The sequence below is a fragment of the Tursiops truncatus genome, chromosome 11, assembly GCF_011762595.2.
Source record: "Tursiops truncatus isolate mTurTru1 chromosome 11, mTurTru1.mat.Y, whole genome shotgun sequence".
In the NCBI taxonomy this organism is placed as follows: Eukaryota; Metazoa; Chordata; class Mammalia; order Artiodactyla; family Delphinidae; genus Tursiops; species Tursiops truncatus.
In genome coordinates, this window is record NC_047044.1 from 10,287,307 (window position 1) to 10,305,547 (window position 18,241).

The following is an 18,241-nucleotide window of genomic DNA, read 5'->3' on the forward strand; positions in this document are numbered from 1 at the left end:
TGGAGGCAGACAAGGTTTATTCCGGTCCTCGGGCAGGCAGGGCCCGGCCAGCCTCTGTGCCGCGGACCGGTTCCCGACCCGGCTCCCCGCCCCAGCCGCCGCCCGTCGGCAGCTGCCCGCGAGGCCTAGCGTCCCCGAGGCAGCCGGCAGGGCCTGGGGACGCCGGGCGGACGCGACGGAGGGCGCGGCGGGCGCCCGGGGGGCAGCGGGGGCGGCGGCGGCCGCAGGGCCACAGGCGGCGGAGGCGCGCGCGGAAGTGGCGCGAGGCGAGCGCGTAGACCAGTGGGTTGAGGCAGGAGTTGGCGTAGGCGAGGCAGTGCGAAGCCAGGCGGCAGGCGTAGGTGGCCGGGCTGAAGGCGAAGCGGCCGTACCAGAAGCAGAGGATGAGCGCGTGGTGCGGGCCCCAGCAGAGGGCGTAGAGCGCTGCCACCGCCAGCATGGCGCGCCCCGCGCGGCCCGTGGCTCTGCGCCGGGCCTCGGCCGCCGCCGCGCCGGCGGGACCGACGGCCGCCCACAGGAAGCGCAGCGTGCGTCCGTAGGCCAGGCTCACCACGGCCACGGGCAGCAGGTAGCCGGCGGCGAAGGTGGCCACGTCGAGGGCGCGGCGGCGCGCGTCCTCCCAGGCGGGCACGCAGAGCTCGAGCGCGCCGTAGCGCACGGTGCCGTAGTAGCTGAGGTAGGGCGCCGAGAAGAGCGCCGCCAGCAGCCAGACCAGACCCACGGCGGCGCGGGCGTTGCGCGGCGTGCGCAGGGCCCGCGAGCGCAGCGGGTGCCGTACGGCCAGGTACCTGCGGGCGGGCGCGGTGTCAGCGAGGCGGGCGGGTGGCCGCCTAGACGCCCGTGTCTGAACCTCGGGGGTGGGCGGGCATCGCGCGCCCGGCCTCGCATGGAGGTTGTGGGGATGAACGGAGTCAGCGCGCAAAGCGCTTAGAGCAGCGCCTGGCACCTAACGGGGCTGGGTCAGAGGCTCAGAGAGAAGTGACCGGCCCGAGGTTGTCAGCTAGAGAGTGAGCCTGGGTTTGACCCCAAGTTTCAAGCCATGAAAGCCAGTCTGACCACAACCTGAGCCAGGTGTGGGCGGTAATAAAATATCTGATGAATTCATTGGTGTGTTCCTTTTGCCATTCATTTCACTCTTACAGAACATCATGTGCCAGGCCCTGAGCTAACACTTGGGACACAGAGATGTTCTCCGGAAGCTCCCAATGGAGTTGGGGGGAGGGCAGGATGATCCCCTCAAGCATGCCCTGCAGGTGCCCAGGGAGTGGTTGGTTGGGGCCAGGGAGCTGTTCCTTTTCCCCCTCCTATGTCCCTTTTTGGTCCCCCATTCTCTCCTTTCTAAGGCCAATGAGAATCTGTTCAGGTCTTCCCTCCCCAGCCCAGACCCGGCCAGGTCCCCGACACAGCTCACCTGTCCACCGAGACAGCCGCCAGCGTGAAGCTGCTGGCGTACATGGTGAGGTAGATGAGCAGGTGCACAGCCTTACAAACGAGGGCCCCAAAAAGCCAGGCATCGAGCGTGTAGATGGCGGCCTGGAAAGGCACGCAGCACAGGATGAAGCAGAGATCGGCCACTGCCAGGTTGAGGATGAACAGATCCGTAGTGCTGCCCGGCTCCTGCCAGGCGCCCAGGCCGGGCTGCAGCAGCACTGCCAGCACCAGCCCATTGCCCACTGTGCCCAGCAGGAAGATGAGGGCAAAGACCACGGGCACTGCCACAGCCCCCATACTCCCTGGGCTGTCCAGCGAAACGTTCTGGGCATCAGCCATCTCCTCATCAGACAGGCACCTGAGGAAGAGAAGCTGGAGTCCTCAGGCAGGAGCCCCCAGCTCCGGTTACTCAACTCAGGGGTCTAGTCCCCCACCCTGGGCCTGGTCACGTCCCATGGGCTGGAAGCTGGTGGGGGATGGGGGTGGGGACAGAGACAAAAGTTATCACTGGGACCCACTGTGCAAGCTCCTGACAGAGTCTCACTGGTGTCTAAGGTGGGTTTCTCAATTTCCTGGGGAACACCCCCATAGCCCAGGGCATGAAGGGCTGATTAGGTAGTTGATAGACACCTTCAACCGATGATGCAGGTAAAGACACAGGCAAAGTGGGGTGGGGGGAGGGGCAGCTCCAACCCCAGGAGCTGATTTTTCAATGGGGATCTGAAATACAGGGAAGGCTTTTTTTTTTTTTTTTTAGCCACACAACACGGTATGTGGGAGCGGTATGTGGGATTTTAGTTCCCCGACTAGGGATCGAACCCACGCCCCCCTGCATTGGAAGGGTGGAGTCTTAACCACTGGACCACCAGGGAAGTCCTAAGGAAGACTTTGGGACATAGGTCAAATTCAGCCAAACATGGGTGACATCCCTGAGTCATTTGATAGTCCAGTTTAGTGAGAGCATGACAGTGGCACAGCTGGGGGAACCATATAAGTCACTGCCCCCTTTTTACACATGAGGAAATTGAGGCTCAGAGAGGGGACACGGGAGGCTAGTACCACACTTTGAGTGGCAGATCTGAGACTGTTGCCGCCCTGGTACCCTGACTCCAAGGCTGGAGCACTCATCTGAGAGCCTGTAACAGGTAGCGCTTCTGACAATCTGTGCACGCGCGTGTGTGTGCGCACACGAGCATCTACGCAAGCTGTGCTCACTCTTTACCCCTGCCCCACCCGTGGCCCATATCGACTGCTACCTGGGGGTCTCCCTACATGCTTGGACCTCTGGGGTGGCTGGACGTATTAAGGGCAAGGGAGCCAGGCAGGGAGGAGGAAGGAAGGGTGATATCTGTGTCTCCCACCCCAGCATGCAGCAGGTCCCCGCAAAGCCCAGGATGGCCAACACCTACCTCAACCCTGGGCACTGGGCTCCTGCTTGATCCTGGGCGAACCGGCCAGGCTGAAGCTGCCTCCTGGCTCAGTGGCCACCCCTTGGTGCCTACCTGCAGGTACAGGTCTGCCTCCCAAGGCTCCCTCCTCTCCTTGGCCTTCCTCTGCTGAGCTGGACTTGGGCACTCCTTCCGAAGAAGTAGCCACTTCCTCCTCATTCCCTGATTTCCCCCGGATGGCATGCTCTTCTGTCCGGCTCTCCTCTGCCTCTCTGCGTTGCTTCTGCCTCTTTCTGCAGCGAGTAACCCATTGATCTCGCTCTCTGAGATTCTCGCTTTGTAATTAACCCCTCTGTGCCCAGGGCCCAGTCCATTCCTGGCCCTCTCACCTCCTGTGGTCCTGCTTCCCCATCGTCTCTGCTCCCTGCTCCAAGAAGGGCTCCAATAGAAGTTCAGAAAGGACCCCTAGTCTTTTGTGGTTTTTTTGGCCATGCTGTGTGGCATGTGGTATCTTAGTTCCCCGACCACCCCCTGCACTGGAAGCGCGGGGTCTTAATCACTGGACCATCAGGGACGTCCCAGGACTCCTAGTCTTGAGTGGGGTGTCCTATGCTAGGAATCCAGGAGCCCCTTTGCTGCAGACTTCAGATAGAACTACTCTTCCTGGCCCCTGAGAATTCTGAGACCCATCAGTTTCCCTAAGATTGTTCTAGGGGTTCAGTCTGCCCGAAGCCTGCAGGGTTTATGTGCCTGTCCAAAGAGTCTGGCTTTAGCCTGAGGGGAATGGGGAACTAGAGGAGGTTCTAGAGCAGGGACAGGACCTGCCCATTTATTGTGTAATTAGTTTATTACGGCCTGGGGTTAAAAGGATGAATAGAAGGGGAGCGATTTAATGAGTGAGCCACTAGGAGCCTCTTGTCCAGGCAACAGCCGAAGAGGTTACTAGGTCTCGGTGAATGGCTGTATCATTCAGTCATGGGGTTCTGGTCTGGACCTCTTGGAGGAGTGGGCCACATGGCCACATGCTCCCAGAGGGCTAGAGGCCAGCACCCGGGGTGTGAGGTGCATTGGATTCACCAACAAGGTGGTTGTTGAAAACTAGACAAGTGTAGTGGGGCCAGGATGCTGTCTGTAATGAATTAAGGGAGAGGAGAGCTGGTAGGCACTGTGTGGTGTCTTTCTAGAAGCTGGGAGGGTGGGGCGAATGTCAAGAGGTCTGTGAAAGGGGAGAGAAAACAGTCTGAGGGGACGCTGATGAAGACAGGACTTGTAACCAAGGCCTGAGGAGCCGGGAAGAGACTCTTCAGAACTGGCTTCCCACGGGCCCTGGGATTTTCACCAGTGCCCAGGCACCTCTAAAGCCTCACGTCACCCATCCCAGATGCAGCGCATCCCCCAATTTCTGGAAGCAGAGACTCACTGAATTGAAGATATTAGGGATCATACCTAGATTCTCCAAACCTGAATTCAGAGCTATCAAAATTGAATTAAGGAATTAGAATCGTAGAATCGTGTGATCTCTGAAGAGCAGAATTGTAGGATCCAGACTTGGTGTGGTGGGATTTAAGAATTTAGGGGTCCACAACCACCCTGTATGAAAGTAATGCACTCTTAGATTCCCAGAAGCCTGGACTCACGAAGGTGGCAGGCCTGGACCCTGAAAGCCCCGAGGTCCCTGACACACCGTCCTCCCTCCGCTTGGGAGCCCCCAGCCCACCATGTCCCTCCTTGCTGGAGGCTAAGCTCTGGATGGGCAGGGGCAGTACTAGGGCAGAGCTCCCAGCAGCAGCAAGGCTGAGCTGCTGATATGATAGCAGAGGAGGAGGGAGGATGGTGGCAACCAGAGAGGCCACCTGTGGGAAAGGCAGGAAGGGCGCCTCGCTATGGCCCGAGTCCCAGCGGGCCCCAGGCACCCCTCTTCCCTTGCTCCAACTGCTGCTCCTGGTGACTGTGGCCTTGAACCCTGCACCCAACGTAGAGGACAGATGATGGGCCTTGGGAGTGGTCCCCAGAGACCCAGGCTCTGCAGGGTGTGTAAGTGCAGCTTTTCCGCGACGGGCCCTCGGCCCTATAGCCTGTCTTCGCCTCTGGCGATGACCAGTACGTGCCCAAGCCCAAGCATGTGTGCCCAGAGCTGCCACTGCACCTGCTGGCACCTCCTATGACCCCTCTGGATGGTGGCGGAGGGGCTGTGCCGCGGTGGACCTGGGCCAGCACAGCTCCACACGCTGAGCCGAAAGCTGGCTGACGACGCGGTGCTCTACCGCGACAAGCTGGCCCACGGTGTCGAGGCACTGCCGCCGCCCCACAATGTCAGCGGCGGCGCCTGGGAACTACAGGCCGCAACGGTGCTCGCTGTGCGCCACTGGCTGATGGACCTCACCTAGGTCCACCTTATCTCAGCCTCACCTGCTGCGACTTGTCCCCCCGTGGCTGCTCATGGCCACCCACTGTGACCTGCCAGCTTGAGCAGACCATGCTCGTCAAGCTGCTGGCTTGGCCAGGGGCTGGCATCAGGCTGTGTGTACTTGCTGCTGTAGGAGTGCACCTGGTGCCAGATGCCCTACCCATGTCTGTGCCCCTGATGTGGCCACAGCAGCCCCCTCCCCCGGGGCTGCATCCCCTAGCACCCCGAACTCCTGGACCCCAGACTCGAGCTCCTCGGGATCACAGGCTAGGATTCTCAGAATCCCAGCATTAAGATCCTGATGGATCGGGCCAGAGCTCACCCAGACTGTCCATCCCTAGACACCCAGGCTGAAGGGGGGGCTGGGGATGGGGGGCGCCAGAAACATGGTCCCATCGTCAATGAAGAAGGGCCTTTTCATCCTCCCTGCCCTATCGCCAGCAAACTACGAGCCTCCCAAGCCCACAACATGCTGAGGCTGGAGGCGCGGTGACTCAGAACCCATCCTTTACCCCCACCAGGCGCCCGTAAGGCTGAGGCGGGGAGGGCAATGGAGAGAGAAGCACCACGGGTTGCGACTGCGGGAAGGGGACAGTCATCTTCAGCAGGGAAGCGGTGAGCCATCGTCGGGGGCAAGGCAGGGTGGGGCCTTGCCTTTGGCGCTGTAGCAACAGCTGAGTCCGAGGCCAGAAGTCTGGAGGGGGCGGGGCGATAGCAGAGCCTGAGCTCGCTACGCCCCCTGGCGGCTGATCCTCAGACCAGCAGGCCTCGGGAATACGGAAATGGAAAGGCCCCGATACCAATATAACAGCCACTCTTGGTACAGCGGGGGAAACTGAGGCACACACGGGGGAGGAGCCTGCCTAAGGCCACAGAGGCAGGAACAAAGTGGGCTAGAACACAGAGTTCCAGACCATCGGGGGCCTCTCCAATAGCGACAGACAATCTTTCCTCTGGGGCTGAATCTTCTGCTTCTCCCAAACATGGGTTTGGCTGCCCAGCCCCTTCTTTTCCGGGCAGCTGTAGGCCATCCTTTGGATGTGCAGCAGAGGACGAGGTGTCCACCAAGGCTGCAGAGTAGGCGGGTGGGTGGCGCGGGAAGGGGCCTGCCGGGCTGGGGCTCAGCTGCCCTCTACAGCGGGAGAGAATCCAACGGAGCCAAACAGTGGCTCCAGCCTCTACTACCCGAGCTGCCTGGGTCCCATCTTAATCTGGGGGAGGCGGTCAGCTCTGAGATCTATTACAGTCCTCAGGAGCTGGCCCTCAGAGCCCCAGCTCCTGCCGATTCTTCGACCAGCGCAGGACTGGGGCTGCTACGAGAGAATAAAGCAGACCAACGCGTCACAGCCAGTTTCCACACTGTTCCTTCACACTCACAGCCACAAGCACAGGCCTCACCCCCGCCCGGCCCCGGGACTGACAGAGTTCAGAGCCTCTGGCCTGGGCTGGTCAAAGGCCCCCCTCTCTGTCGCTGTGGAAGGAGGGGGACCTTGGCTCTGCTTGTCACTACCCAGGACTCAAGGCAGTGCCCCGTGCAGCCGCCCCACCTCCACGAAGGCCTCCACGCAGCGGTCAATGTCCTCCTCGCTGTGCACCGCCGAGATCTGGACCCGGATCCGGGCCTTGCCCTTGGGGACCACGGGGTAGCTAAACCCGATGACAAAGATGCCTGGGAGGGTAGAGAGAGTCAACCTGGGGCTCAACAGAGCCAGACAGGCTTTTGGGGCATGATATACAGCTCCTCCTTTTCTGAGGACCACAGAGGAGAAGGGAGCTGCCCAAGATCTCAGACATGGGGCTGCCTCATGGCCTAGGGTTTTCAAGCTTGGACAGACAGCTGGTCTAAAAGGGGTAGTAGAGCAGGGGGAAGGGGGGTATTCACAGTCTAGGGGTTCCCTCCTTTTCTTTTAGGACCCACAGCCACTCCTCATGCCCCGGCCCCCTTTACCTCTCTTCAGCATGTCATCCGCCATGCAAGAGGCCAGCCGAGCATCACCCAGCATCACAGGGCAGATGGGGTGATTGGCTCCCGAGATGGTGAAGCCAGCAGCCTCCATCTTACTGCGGAATCTGTGGGCACAAATTGGGTGTCACAGGGAGCTGGAGGGCTGTGGAGCAACCACACCCTCTCCTGATGGGCATGTGACCCAAGGTTTGTGGCCAAGTCTGCAGGAGGGACCAACAAAGACAGAGATGCAGACCCAGAGAGGCAGATGGGGGGCATTTGCAGAGAAATGTGCCAGGAAATGGAAGGAAGAGGCAGAGAGAAGAGGGAGGTGGGCAAGCAGGCAGCCCTTGGCTAAGAGAGCCAAGTCCCAGTGCAACCCACTGGGGAAGTGGGGTGGGCAGAGGCAGAACCCGTAGGCAGGGAGCTAGGGCCTGCGCAGGCACGCAGGGCAGGCCCTCACCAGCCTCCTCGCCCCCGCTGGCCCCACCCTGCCCGAGACCGCACCGCTGGGTCTTGGCCGCCATAGACTGGATGATAGCATTGCTCTCCATGAGCAGGTCCAGGGCCTTGGAGGCACAGCCAACGACAGCAGGTGGCAGACTGTTGGAGAAGAGGTAGGGCCGGGCACGCTGCCGTAGCAGGGACACCAGGGACCCAGGCCCTGTAGTGTAGCCCCCTGAGAACAAGGACAGAGGTGGGGATGGAGGGGGGCAGTCAGAGGCCAGGAGCCAGAGCTTACCCCATGCCCCTCCCGAGAGGACAGTCCCTGCTGTCTTCTTCCCTGCAGCCCCAGGTCTCCCCTCCCCACCTTCCCTCTTCCAGGGCCCTGCATGCAGATGAGGGGAGCCCAGGGGCACAAGCCTGTAGGCACCTGATGCTCCGCCCAGCGCCTTCCCCAGTGTGGAGTTGATGATGGTGACCTGGTCCATCACGCCCAGCAGCTCATCTGTGCCCCTGCAAGGGAAGCTGCCACTGCCACCACTGGCCACCTGAGTGCCCAGGATCACGGACTGGGCTTGGGGGCTGGCCTCCCGGCTTCCCACCCGCCCTGGAGTCCAACCCAAGGCCTCAGGTGCCGTGTGCTCTCACCGTCCCGTGGCCCCCAGGAAGCCAGTGGCGTGGCATTCGTCCACAAAGACCAAGGCACCATACTGAGAGGCAAGGCAACAGATCTCCTGCAGGGGTGCGATGTCGCCGTCCATGGAAAAGGCCCCATCGGTGGCCACCAGGCGCAGCCGATGCTTCTGCAGGGAAGATACAGAAGGTGGCCGGCATCATGAGTTGGGCCAAACCACTCACTCTCTGCGCTGCTCGGGGCTCTATAGGCTCAGCTCGCCCAGTGCCCAGCACAGAGGTGAGCACATAAGCACCACATGTTGAAGCTGGTGCATCCTCTCCTTCACTGGGGCCTCTCTGAGCTTTACCCACCTCTTCCGGGGCAGTCTGGAGCCACACTCAGCACTGGGCAGGAAGAATGTCCGCAGCCTCCTCTCCCAGAGGGCAGGATGGGGTGTGGCCAGTCCTGCCCATAAGCTCATCCCACCCTTATGCCTAGCAGGGGACTGCCATGCATAAGGTGCTTACTAAAACTCAAGGCAGTATTATGCAACGGAATAAAGCTTTGGGTCTGAGAATTTGGGTTCAAATTGGTTGTTTCGAACTTTCAGGCTGTTTGCCTGTGAGTGAGGAGTTGGCCTCTGTAAGCCTCGCTTCCTTCACCGGGGGGTGGGGGTGGGGGTGGGGGGAGTGCTGGGTGCAGCAGCAAGACTGCGGATAAGCCCAGTCCCGGCCCCTAGAACCGCTAGGCCTTGCCCCACCTGGGCCTCCTGCAGCTTGGCCTCCAGATCGGCCATATCCAGGTGGCGGTAGCGGTACTTGTGGGCCTTGCACAGACGGATACCATCGATGATGGAGGCATGGTTCAGCTCATCCGACAGGACTGCGTCCTCCGGGGTCAGCAGAGCCTGGCAGAAGGCAGTTAGGAGTAGAGCCATCATCCAACCACCTTGGGGCTCTCCCTCCCTTATGACTCCCCCTTAATCAGTATTTCACTGCCAACCAGGGCATTCTCCTGGGCAGGGAGGCCAGGAGCCCTCTGCTTCTATCTTGGTCCCCAGAGCCCCAGGACTGGGCTGAATCAGGGCCTTTGCTCTAGCCAAAGGAGACGAGAACATGTTTGGTGGATGTGTGGCCCCTAACACCCTCAGCCTTCCAGCTGAAGTAGGTTATCCTCCAAATGCCCTGGAAGCTGGCCTCCTTGTAAGCCCCAGGATTCCTCCTGGAGACCTACTGGCCCACCCTTGACCTCCATAAGAAATAGACACTGGAGCCTCTAGGCGTGGTACTGGGCATCCAGCCAAGTTCTCTGGACTGCACACTCCCAAGCCTTCCACAGCCTCGCAGGTCTCACCAACTCCCACCCGTGGCCTCACACACCTCAAAGAGGCCGGCGTTGGCATCAAAACAGCTGGGATAGAGGATGGCGTCCTCCCGCTGGTGGAAGCGGGCTATCTTTGCTTCTAGATCCTTGTGGATGCTCTGAAGTGAGTGAAACAGGTGTTAACGCCTTCTGGGCCACTTGGGACAAGTCCTGGGGACAGAGGCTCCCAGGGCCACAAACAGATCCTCCTCCTCCTTTTTGCACCACAAGGTTCACCCAGAGCCAACAGGAGTCTGGCACATGGTTCCCACTGAGGAATTAGGGGCCCACTAGGCGCCCTTCTTCCTGGTTGGGTCTTCGTTTTATAATGGGGGTTTGATGGTAGAATTATGGGTGCTAATGGCAAAGGAAGATGTGTCTCCCCGATATCAAACTGAGTGCCTTTGTTGCTTAATGGCAAAAAAGAGGATTACATAAGTAACTCTAGGTTCACTTGGGCCTCCATTTCTTAGATTTGAAAGCTGTCCCATCTAAAGTGCCCTGGATGGGAGTCCAGAGTTCCATTCATTTCACCTTCACCTTTCTGAAAGGACAAGTAATAATAATCACCAGAACTCAGAAGCACTGACTCTTGAGCTAGGCCATCTGGGTTCAAATCCCACCACAACAGGCTGTGTAGCCCTGGGCAAGTCACTTAATTTCTCTGGGACTCAGTATCCTCACCTCTATAACAGGAGCAAAACCAGCACTTATCACGTAGGATTATTATACGCATTAATGAGTTAATATTTGTAATGTTCTTAAAATAGCACCTGACTCATAGCAAGCACTGTAAGTTTCATGTTTATAAAAGTTCATTTTGTAACATTTACAAAATAAAATGAATAACCAACATTTACTGAGCACTACTATGTGCCAGGCACTGTTCTAAGCATTTTTACACGTATTAACTCTTTAATTTGGGATAATTTTGTTAAGTAAAATTATCCCCACTTTACCAATGAAGGCATTGCGGCACAGAGAAGTTAAGACACTTGCCCACAGTACCAGAACCAGTAAATGGTGCTGGGAACTGAGATCAGGCAGAATAGCTCCGGAAACCTTAATCTAATCCCTGCCTTCTCTTCTTCCTTTCCCAAGGAGGAACAGGTGTAAGGAGCTCTGTTTTGCAGGTGGGGAAATGGATGTTCAGAGAGGGAAAGTTTCTTGCCCAAGGCTTCACAGCAAAACAGAAGCCTGAACCCAGCCTTTCTAGTGGGCAGCTCTATTGGGATGAGCTAAGCTGCCTATACTAGCCCTGCTAACAGCAGAAGCAGACATCTGGAGTCAGCGCCCAGCGCTGGGGACCACCCCCCTTCCTCCCCCGCCCATCCCCGGCCTGGGCAACACCTACTGTGTACCTGGGTGCCACAGATGAAGCGGACAGAGCTAAGGCCAGCTCCAAACTCCTCCAGGGCCTGCAGACCTGCCTGGATGACCTCGGGGTGGCTGCTCAGGCCCAAGTAGTTGTTGGCACAGAAGTTAAGGATTCCTGAGGTGGAGGACGGGGGAACGGACACAGCAGCTCAGGGCCAAGAAGGGCCTGGAAAGGTGTCAGTACTAGGCCCTGGGGACTCAGAGAGGACATGAACCTGGATTCACCCTTGAGGAGGCAACAACTACACAGTATAGTCTGTTCTGGGGCAGAGGCCAGGATGGGGAGCTGGGAGCCCCTCAGAAGCACCAAATCCAACAGCTACAGGAGAGGGAGGGTTAGAAAATGACTCTCAGGGCTACACCTTCAAAGATGAGAAGTTTAAACTCTGGCTTTGGATCACATTCACCCAGAGGAACCAGCCCTTCCTCACTGGCTTCTTCTGTCCCTGAAGACCACCAACAACCCCTCATCTGGGCCTTGGTTTCCTCGTGGGTAAAAGAAGAGGGCTGTGTCAGACGCCTGCCTTGGTCCCCAAACTCTACACAGCTGACTTTGCTGCCTGGTACAGAACTGCATGCCCAGCAGGGTTGCCTCTGAGACCTTGACCCTTGAATTATAAAGCCCAAAGTGAACACAGGTGACCCGGGGAGGAAACTAAGGCTTCAAGAGGGCAAGGTTTACTCAGCTTGGGAGAGGCAAAAACACGATGAGAACCTAGGTCTGCTAATTTTCCATTTTTTGCCCTGCTCCAAGCTTCCCTGGGGAAAGGTAGTGAATTCCTGGGGCCTCTGTTTTTCAAACGAGCACAACAGCCCCAAGGATTCCATGCCTATTTCCTTGGCAGAAGGCAGTTTGGGGGGGTCTGTTTGTAACCAGCACCCACCTGGGGTCTGGCACAGACAAGATGGGCAGTGACCACTGATGAGACAGAAACCCGGGAGGCCTGGTGGGCCAATTCATGGTGTGACTTCTGCAACAGTCCTTGAGCCCCTTGCTCCCTGTGATTTTGGCCAGGAGGTTGGTCTCTATGGCCATTTAGCTGACCTTCCAGCTCCAATATACCAGAAGATCTAGGCCAAAGCCCAGCTCTGCCTGCAGCTAGCTGGGGGCTTTTAGGCAAGCCACGTCACATCTCTGAGCGTCAGCTTCTTCGTCTGTAAACGGGATTAGTCATTCCCACGTTCTGACGTTTGCAGGAGTCCACGTGAAGCAATTAGTAGAAGCCTGAACAAAGCAGCAGCTCCAGAAATGCGGGATTTCTTGTTGCCACCTTCCTACCACCCTTCCTTGAGCGGTACGGTGGGAGCCAGCTGTCTCTCTTTGTTTCTCACGTTTTCATAGGGTTGGATCGATCCAGCCCTGCCCTCTAAGCCAGAAAGGTGCTCAAAGGGCAAATTACCTGCCTCCGTGGAAACTGGTCTAACCAGGTTAGAGTTAACTGTGGGAAGCGGCAAGTCGGTCTGATAGACGGGAAACGGTCCAGCGGCTACGTGTGCGCTCCCGCCCGCCCACTGCCTCCAGGACCTCGCATTTCAGCGAAAGCCTCGGAACGGCCCTCGAACACCCGGCCAGGTCTGAGGATTCCCAGGAGGGGGAGTTACCTCCGGAGGTGCCGTCCACGTGGATGCGCGGCCCCTGACGGGACGTGATGACCCGCTCACTCTTCCAGGTGCCAGCTCCGCGGATGCCTTCCAGTTCCTCCTCCAGGATGCCACGCAGCTGAGCCAGCGCTGACTGCGCGCGGTGGCAGCGGGGGGCCCCGGAGAGCGCAGCGCGGAAGACGCGGCCAGCCCACATCATGCCCACCTCGCCTGCCCACTCCCGGCCTTGCGCACTGCGGCCGCGGCCTGATCACGTGGCGGGGGCCGGGCTCCGGCAGCCAATAGGAGTGAGAGGGACTCAGCTACGGGGCAGGGGGGGCGGAGCCCGGGATAGGCGGGCGGGGCCTGGCGGGATCTGCAGTGGACTAAAGTGAATTGATTTGTAAGTTGAGACTGGAGCTGTCCGTGTGGGGGGAGGGGAGGCGACGGGGGTTGGAAGGCAAGTCAGGGCCGGGCCCACCAGACCCCCACCCCATTCCCATGCCCTGCCTCCACACCCACCTCTCGGAAGGTTAGGGGATGCCCTCTGGACGCCGGAAGCAGACACCTAGAAGCAGGCTGAGGCATATTCTGTGCGCTCCGGCCCTAGCGTTTCCCGGGTTTTGTTGAGCTCTTGGAACCCTCCCCGGTTCTCAGGTGCAAACGCCCCCCGATTTCCCCCACTGACCGCCAGTCCAATTGCTCCGCATTTTCCTCCAGTCTTAGAAGTACGGAAAAACACATCGCTCAGGTTTTTCTTTTTCAATTTTATTTTAAAGTTTGAAAATTACAAAGACAGCAAATTCTTCCAGGCACAAATAACACTTGTTTACAAACAAAAAGGAGGCGGGTGGGGGGGGGGACGCGCAATTGCACGTTTTTCTGTTTTATTAAAAACAAGGGAAAGACGACTGTACAGGTTTTTTCTCCCAGCTCCCGGGTGTGAAACGTAAGTACTAGCCCTAGATATGTATATATACATATACACAGACATCACACAGACCTAGCTCTCTACAACTACTTAGCGATTCAAACTCGACTGCAGTATGTCTTACTGTCCACTCCCCTCCCTCCCCTCCTCCCCCGTCTACAACTACTTATAAAAGACTCAGAAGTAAAGAGGTCGGGAGGTTTTTAAGTGGTGGGCAGCAGGGCTGGAGCCCCACCAGACTGCTAAGCAAAGCCACCTCTTGTACAGGAGGAACCAAAAATCAGGGGAAAAGCAAAAAGGTCCTCCTAGGATACAATCCAATTGTGTGGAAAAACCCAAGTTTCAACAGGGCACACTGAGGCACTTGGCTGAATGACTCTCCACCCTTCCCCCAAAGTTTCCACTCCTGTTTAACAGGAGACTTTCGGAAGCCAAAGACCACCCCCCACCCCCACCCCCCACTTCCAGTGGCTAGTTTCCAGCTGAGAGAAGCCACAGTTTCTCAGACCAGCTGTCACTTCAACCCCCTCCACGTCTCTAGGACAATAGGGAGGCCACTGGGGCAGACTTAACAGAAGTGACAAGGAAACTGGATTTGGACGCCCCACTGCTCACCACCGGGAGGTGGAAGCCAGCCTAGAGAGAGTATTTTTTCCACCTCCCTCCTCTGCCGTCCAGCTGCTGCCACCCCTCTCCTCCGCGCCTAGGTTCTGAAACTCTCACAAGCAGTGCTCAACTTAAAGAAAACTCGATGGCCTCACAGGTATTCCTACAAACCTTACAATTCCTGGGCTCGCTGTCATCTAGCCTCAAGAAGCTGCCTTGCCCATTCTCCCCCTCCCCACGACTTTGACCTTCAGAGTGAACCAGCCATCTAACTAAACAAAACACACAAACCCACCCAAATCCCCAAACCCATAAGCATATTAGTAACAAATCAACAAAACAAAATATAAGTACATTCTCATCATTACAGAGATGAGATTTGTTGTTGCTGTCCTGGCATGATTGGTTAAGGAGAAATGAATTATTCCCTAATTTCTGAGGAATACAAACTGTCTCTTTATAAAGTCAGAAGGAAAGGGGGCAAAGGGCTGCAGATGAGGATCAAGAGAGAAGAAAGGAGAAAAGTATTTACAGAAAATAGGAGACAGGCAGGAGTGTCCACAAGGAGAGCCTCGTTGTCACTTCTTCTTGCCGGCCCTCTTGGCACTGGACTTGGCTTTGGGCTTCACGGGTTTGGCCTTCTTAGGCTTGGATGCCTTGACTGGCTTGGCTTTGACAGTCTTGGGCCTTTTGGTTTTCCTGGGCGTGGCAGCCGGCTTCTTCTTGGCCTTCTTGACTGGGGTGGCTTTGGGCTTCTTGCTTGGGGCTTTCGAGGCAGCCTTCTTGGGCTTGGCGGCCTTCTTTGGCGTGGCCACCTTCTTGACTTCCTTCTTCGTCTTCTTGAAGGCCACTGACCTCTTGGGCTCGTCGCTCTTGGCCAGCCGGAAAGACCCCGAGGCACCCACGCCTTTGGTCTGTTTGAGGACCCCAGTGGTGACCAAGCGCTTGATGGACAACTTGATCTGGGAGTCGGCGTTCTCACCCACCTTGTAGTGGCTCTTAATGTACTTCTGGATGGACTGGCGCGAAGAGCCAGCACGGTTCTTCTCCGCCTGGATGGCAGCCACGATCATGTCTGAATACTTGGGGTGGTCTGTGGACTTCTTGGAGGCCTTGGCCCTCTTGGGCTTGGCCGCAGGGGTGGATGTGGAGTTCTCCGTCATGGTGGCCTGCCTGGTCCTGCTGTTGAAGAAGGCACCTTCCAAAGGGCCAGCCCTCGTCGGAAGCCCAGGAAAGCCTGATTCGGGATCTGCTCTGGTGCCTCTGGCTCCCAAGCCAGTCCGAGGCCGTCTCTCGGGGACCTTGCTCGGGTCGCGGGGGGGGACTCGCTGGGCCGGGTCTGCGTGGCCCAGCCTCGCCGGTCTGTCGGTCGGTCTCGGCGCCCGGGTCTGCCTCCGCCTCCGCCTCCTCTGCCTCCCTTTTCCCAGCTCCGCGTCTGGCGCTCGGGCGGCGCATCCGGGTATTTAGCGGCGGCGGGCGGACCGCGGTGAGGACAGGGCTGCTGGCTGCCTGCTCCCGGCCCGGAATGGCGCCGCGCCGCCGCCATCTGTGTTTCTTCCGCTGAGCAAATCCGACCTTTCCCCCCGGCCCGGGCCTTCCCGCTCCCCGCCGCCGCCCGGGGACGCTGCCTGGCTCTCTGGGCTCCCCCACCGGGCGTCCCGCCGGCCCGGCCGCCGCCCCCCGCGCCCGCCACGCGCCCCAAACGGCGCCAAGGACCGCTGGCGCGCCGGCACATTTCCCCTTTGCCGGGGGCTGGCTCTGCGGGGCCGGGGAGCCCCGGTGCGGGAAACCCCCCGTAGCAAAGCTCCCCCCTGGGGCTACCGGGGACCCCGCTCCCGGCCCGCGGCGGGACCCCCCAGCCTGGCGGAGCGGCCCGAAAGCGGCCCCAACTAACACACGCGGCCCCGAGCCGGGCGACTCCCAGCCGGGCCGAGCCGGGACAGGGGGGAGGGGTCCCTCCCCCGGGGTCCGGTCACCTCTCGGGGGTCATCCCGCCACCGGGCCCCCCGCACCTCTACCCTCTCTCTGTCCATGGGGCCCCTAAGCAAACTTTCCCTGGAAGAGTTGGAAGGGCACTTTCAAACTTTGTCCCTTCCCCCTCCTCTGTCTTCGCTCCCCCAGCGCGCCCCCTGACCTCTACGTCGAGGTTCTCTCCTGAGACCGAACCCCGAATGCTGCCCGGGTCCCCTGAGGGAATGAGGAGGGGTCTCTGAGCCGCCTCTTCTCCTCAAAGACCCCCACATCCTCCATATGTCCTAACTGAGAATTCATTTATAGTCCTCCCTCAGCCTAGGAGTTTTGGGGTGTCAGAGAGCTCGCTGCCCCTACCCCTAGGGCCCAGCCTGGGGATCCAGTCCCCCTCCCAAGGCTCCATGAAGGCAGTGAGGGGGGCGGTCCACAATGAAGGAGCTGCCCCGCAGGCTCTAACCAAAGACTGTCTTGGGGGCCCCTGGGATGAGGAGAGGCCCTGAGAGCTTTGGGAGCTTGGGAAAATGGGGCTCTAGCGGGGAGGTCGAGGAGGGGGTCGCGCTGCTTGAGTCCTGACTAATCCTCGGAAAGTGTGAGTTGTTCAGGGAGCCGTGGCCCGGACCACCGCCATTTTGCTGGGAAGATGCGATGTCTTTGTTAAAATGTATACATCTTTTCCCGTGCTGCTTGGCAGGTATAGATGAGGAAAGCAAGGGGCGCCACCATCTGTAGGGAACCTTGGGGGCTCAGAGGGGCTTTAGCGGTCTAGAGGCCAGCAGATGGGACCCCAGAGTTCCTGGGACCCCTTGTCTGCAACAGACGTCCTACTCACGTGCAAGGTCCCGCAGGGTCCCGCTTGGCAGGGGCCCTGGGTTGAGATTCTAGGATGCTCGCTCTCTGAGCCTCCTCCCGCAACAACCCGCTTTTATTCCCTAAGCAAAGAGGCGGCCACTCTTCCCTTAAACAATACGCTGGTAGTGGGGGGTTATAGCTGGTCAAAATTATGAAGGCGGCTCTCCTGTACGGTCCCGGAGCTGTTTGCAGACACCAGCTATTGAGGAAGAGGGAGGGGAAGGGTTGGAAGGTTTAGATGGGGGGACTGGTCGTAACTGGGAGATGTTGGGGGAAGGGCTCCTACTGGACTTGGGAGTCTCTGAGGCCAGGGAAATTAATGGGTCCCCCCCCCACACACAGCAAGGGATGGATTAATCCAAATGATTGGGAAAGGGGAGGGGGAGTCCTGAGACTCGGTATCGGTATGGGATGCCTTCTCCCGGGCTTATCTTGGTGTCGCAGGCGGGGAAGAGAAGCCAGGAAGGGCCAGGTTAGTTTAAAAGGTCAACCTTCTTATTTGGATGTTGTCAATTACCCCGAAGTTTCCTGATTTGAAAACACAACATTCTGGTGGGTTTGTTTTGGTTATTTTCAAAGACAATTCTTCTGGTTCCCACTAAGATCTAGATGGGAAACTAGGCATCCACATAGTCAGCCCCAGGTCCGAGATGTCGTTCCACCCTGTGCTCCCAGAGACATGTCATCCCCGCATCCCAGGTCCCTGGGTGTCTAAAAATAAGGACTGAACGAGTCCAGTGGCACCATGATGAAATCATTTTATTTGCACAGCGCTCTCCACCCGTTTCCTGATCCTTTGCGTCTCCTGCCTGGGGAGGCAGGTAACGCGATCACTCCCCCCATCACCCTCATCTACAGTGGAGGCCACGGGACTAGGAAGGACGGATGGGGGACGCACTGCGAGGCTCAGCTCCCGGCGCCCGCAGGCCTTCACTTCGTTTTGTAGCTCTCACATCCCGAGTCCCCGCCCATCCCAGCAACCTGTAAATTCTCTCCCAGAACTGAAGCCAGAAATGGAGGGAGGGGTCGCCTCGGGGTCTCGGGGGCTTTTACCGCCGGTGGACAGCTCTTCTCCCTGCTGGCGATGAGATTCACCGCCCCTCCCCCCGTTCGGGAGAACTTGAGGGGAAGGGGGTGTTGGGAGGGGTTCCCCGGGAGTTGGGCATAGAGTCCGAGGCCGAGGTGGGCACGAAGAGGACCGGCTGCTTCCAGATTGGCTTGGCCTCACCTCGCCTCGCTGACACTGCAGAGCTCGGGGGGCTTCTTGACTTCGGCCCGGCCCGCGTACCCTCGCAGGACGGTCTCGGGTCCCCACCCAGCTTAGAGCCGTTTA

The 18,241-nt window shown here is 58.6% G+C and overlaps 3 protein-coding genes across 5 annotated transcripts; all 3 read right to left on the bottom strand.

Annotated features, from left to right (window-relative positions):
* On the bottom strand, positions 1 to 7,294 carry GALR3 (galanin receptor 3). Of its 3 annotated transcripts, none has more exons than XM_019943223.3 (3): positions 7,175 to 7,294; positions 1,412 to 1,789; positions 1 to 788 (listed from the first exon to the last, which is right to left on the bottom strand). In XM_019943223.3, the coding sequence occupies exons 2-3, from the start codon at positions 1,768 to 1,770 to the stop codon at positions 17 to 19; spliced, it is 1,131 nt and encodes a 376-aa protein (XP_019798782.2). In that variant the 5' UTR covers positions 1,771 to 1,789; positions 7,175 to 7,294; the 3' UTR covers positions 1 to 16. The 3 variants fall into 3 exon arrangements, with proteins under 3 accessions (XP_019798782.2, XP_033721973.1, XP_033721972.1); XM_033866082.2 differs by lacking the exon at positions 7,175 to 7,294 and adding an exon at positions 2,841 to 6,434; XM_033866081.2 differs by lacking the exon at positions 7,175 to 7,294 and adding an exon at positions 2,062 to 6,434.
* GCAT (glycine C-acetyltransferase) lies at positions 6,573 to 12,810 on the bottom strand. The gene is made up of 9 exons (XM_004312150.4): positions 12,573 to 12,810; positions 10,955 to 11,085; positions 9,611 to 9,712; positions 8,992 to 9,138; positions 8,264 to 8,418; positions 8,046 to 8,128; positions 7,679 to 7,850; positions 7,175 to 7,296; positions 6,573 to 6,895 (listed from the first exon to the last, which is right to left on the bottom strand). The coding sequence occupies exons 1-9, from the start codon at positions 12,769 to 12,771 to the stop codon at positions 6,744 to 6,746; spliced, it is 1,263 nt and encodes a 420-aa protein (XP_004312198.3). The 5' UTR covers positions 12,772 to 12,810; the 3' UTR covers positions 6,573 to 6,743.
* A 488-nt stretch (positions 12,811 to 13,298) lies between these two features.
* On the bottom strand, positions 13,299 to 15,538 carry H1-0 (H1.0 linker histone). Its single transcript, XM_019950179.3, has one exon. It carries the CDS (start codon positions 15,249 to 15,251, stop codon positions 14,667 to 14,669), a length of 585 nt encoding a protein of 194 aa, XP_019805738.2. The 5' UTR covers positions 15,252 to 15,538; the 3' UTR covers positions 13,299 to 14,666.
* Between the last annotated feature and the right edge of the window lie 2,703 nt (positions 15,539 to 18,241).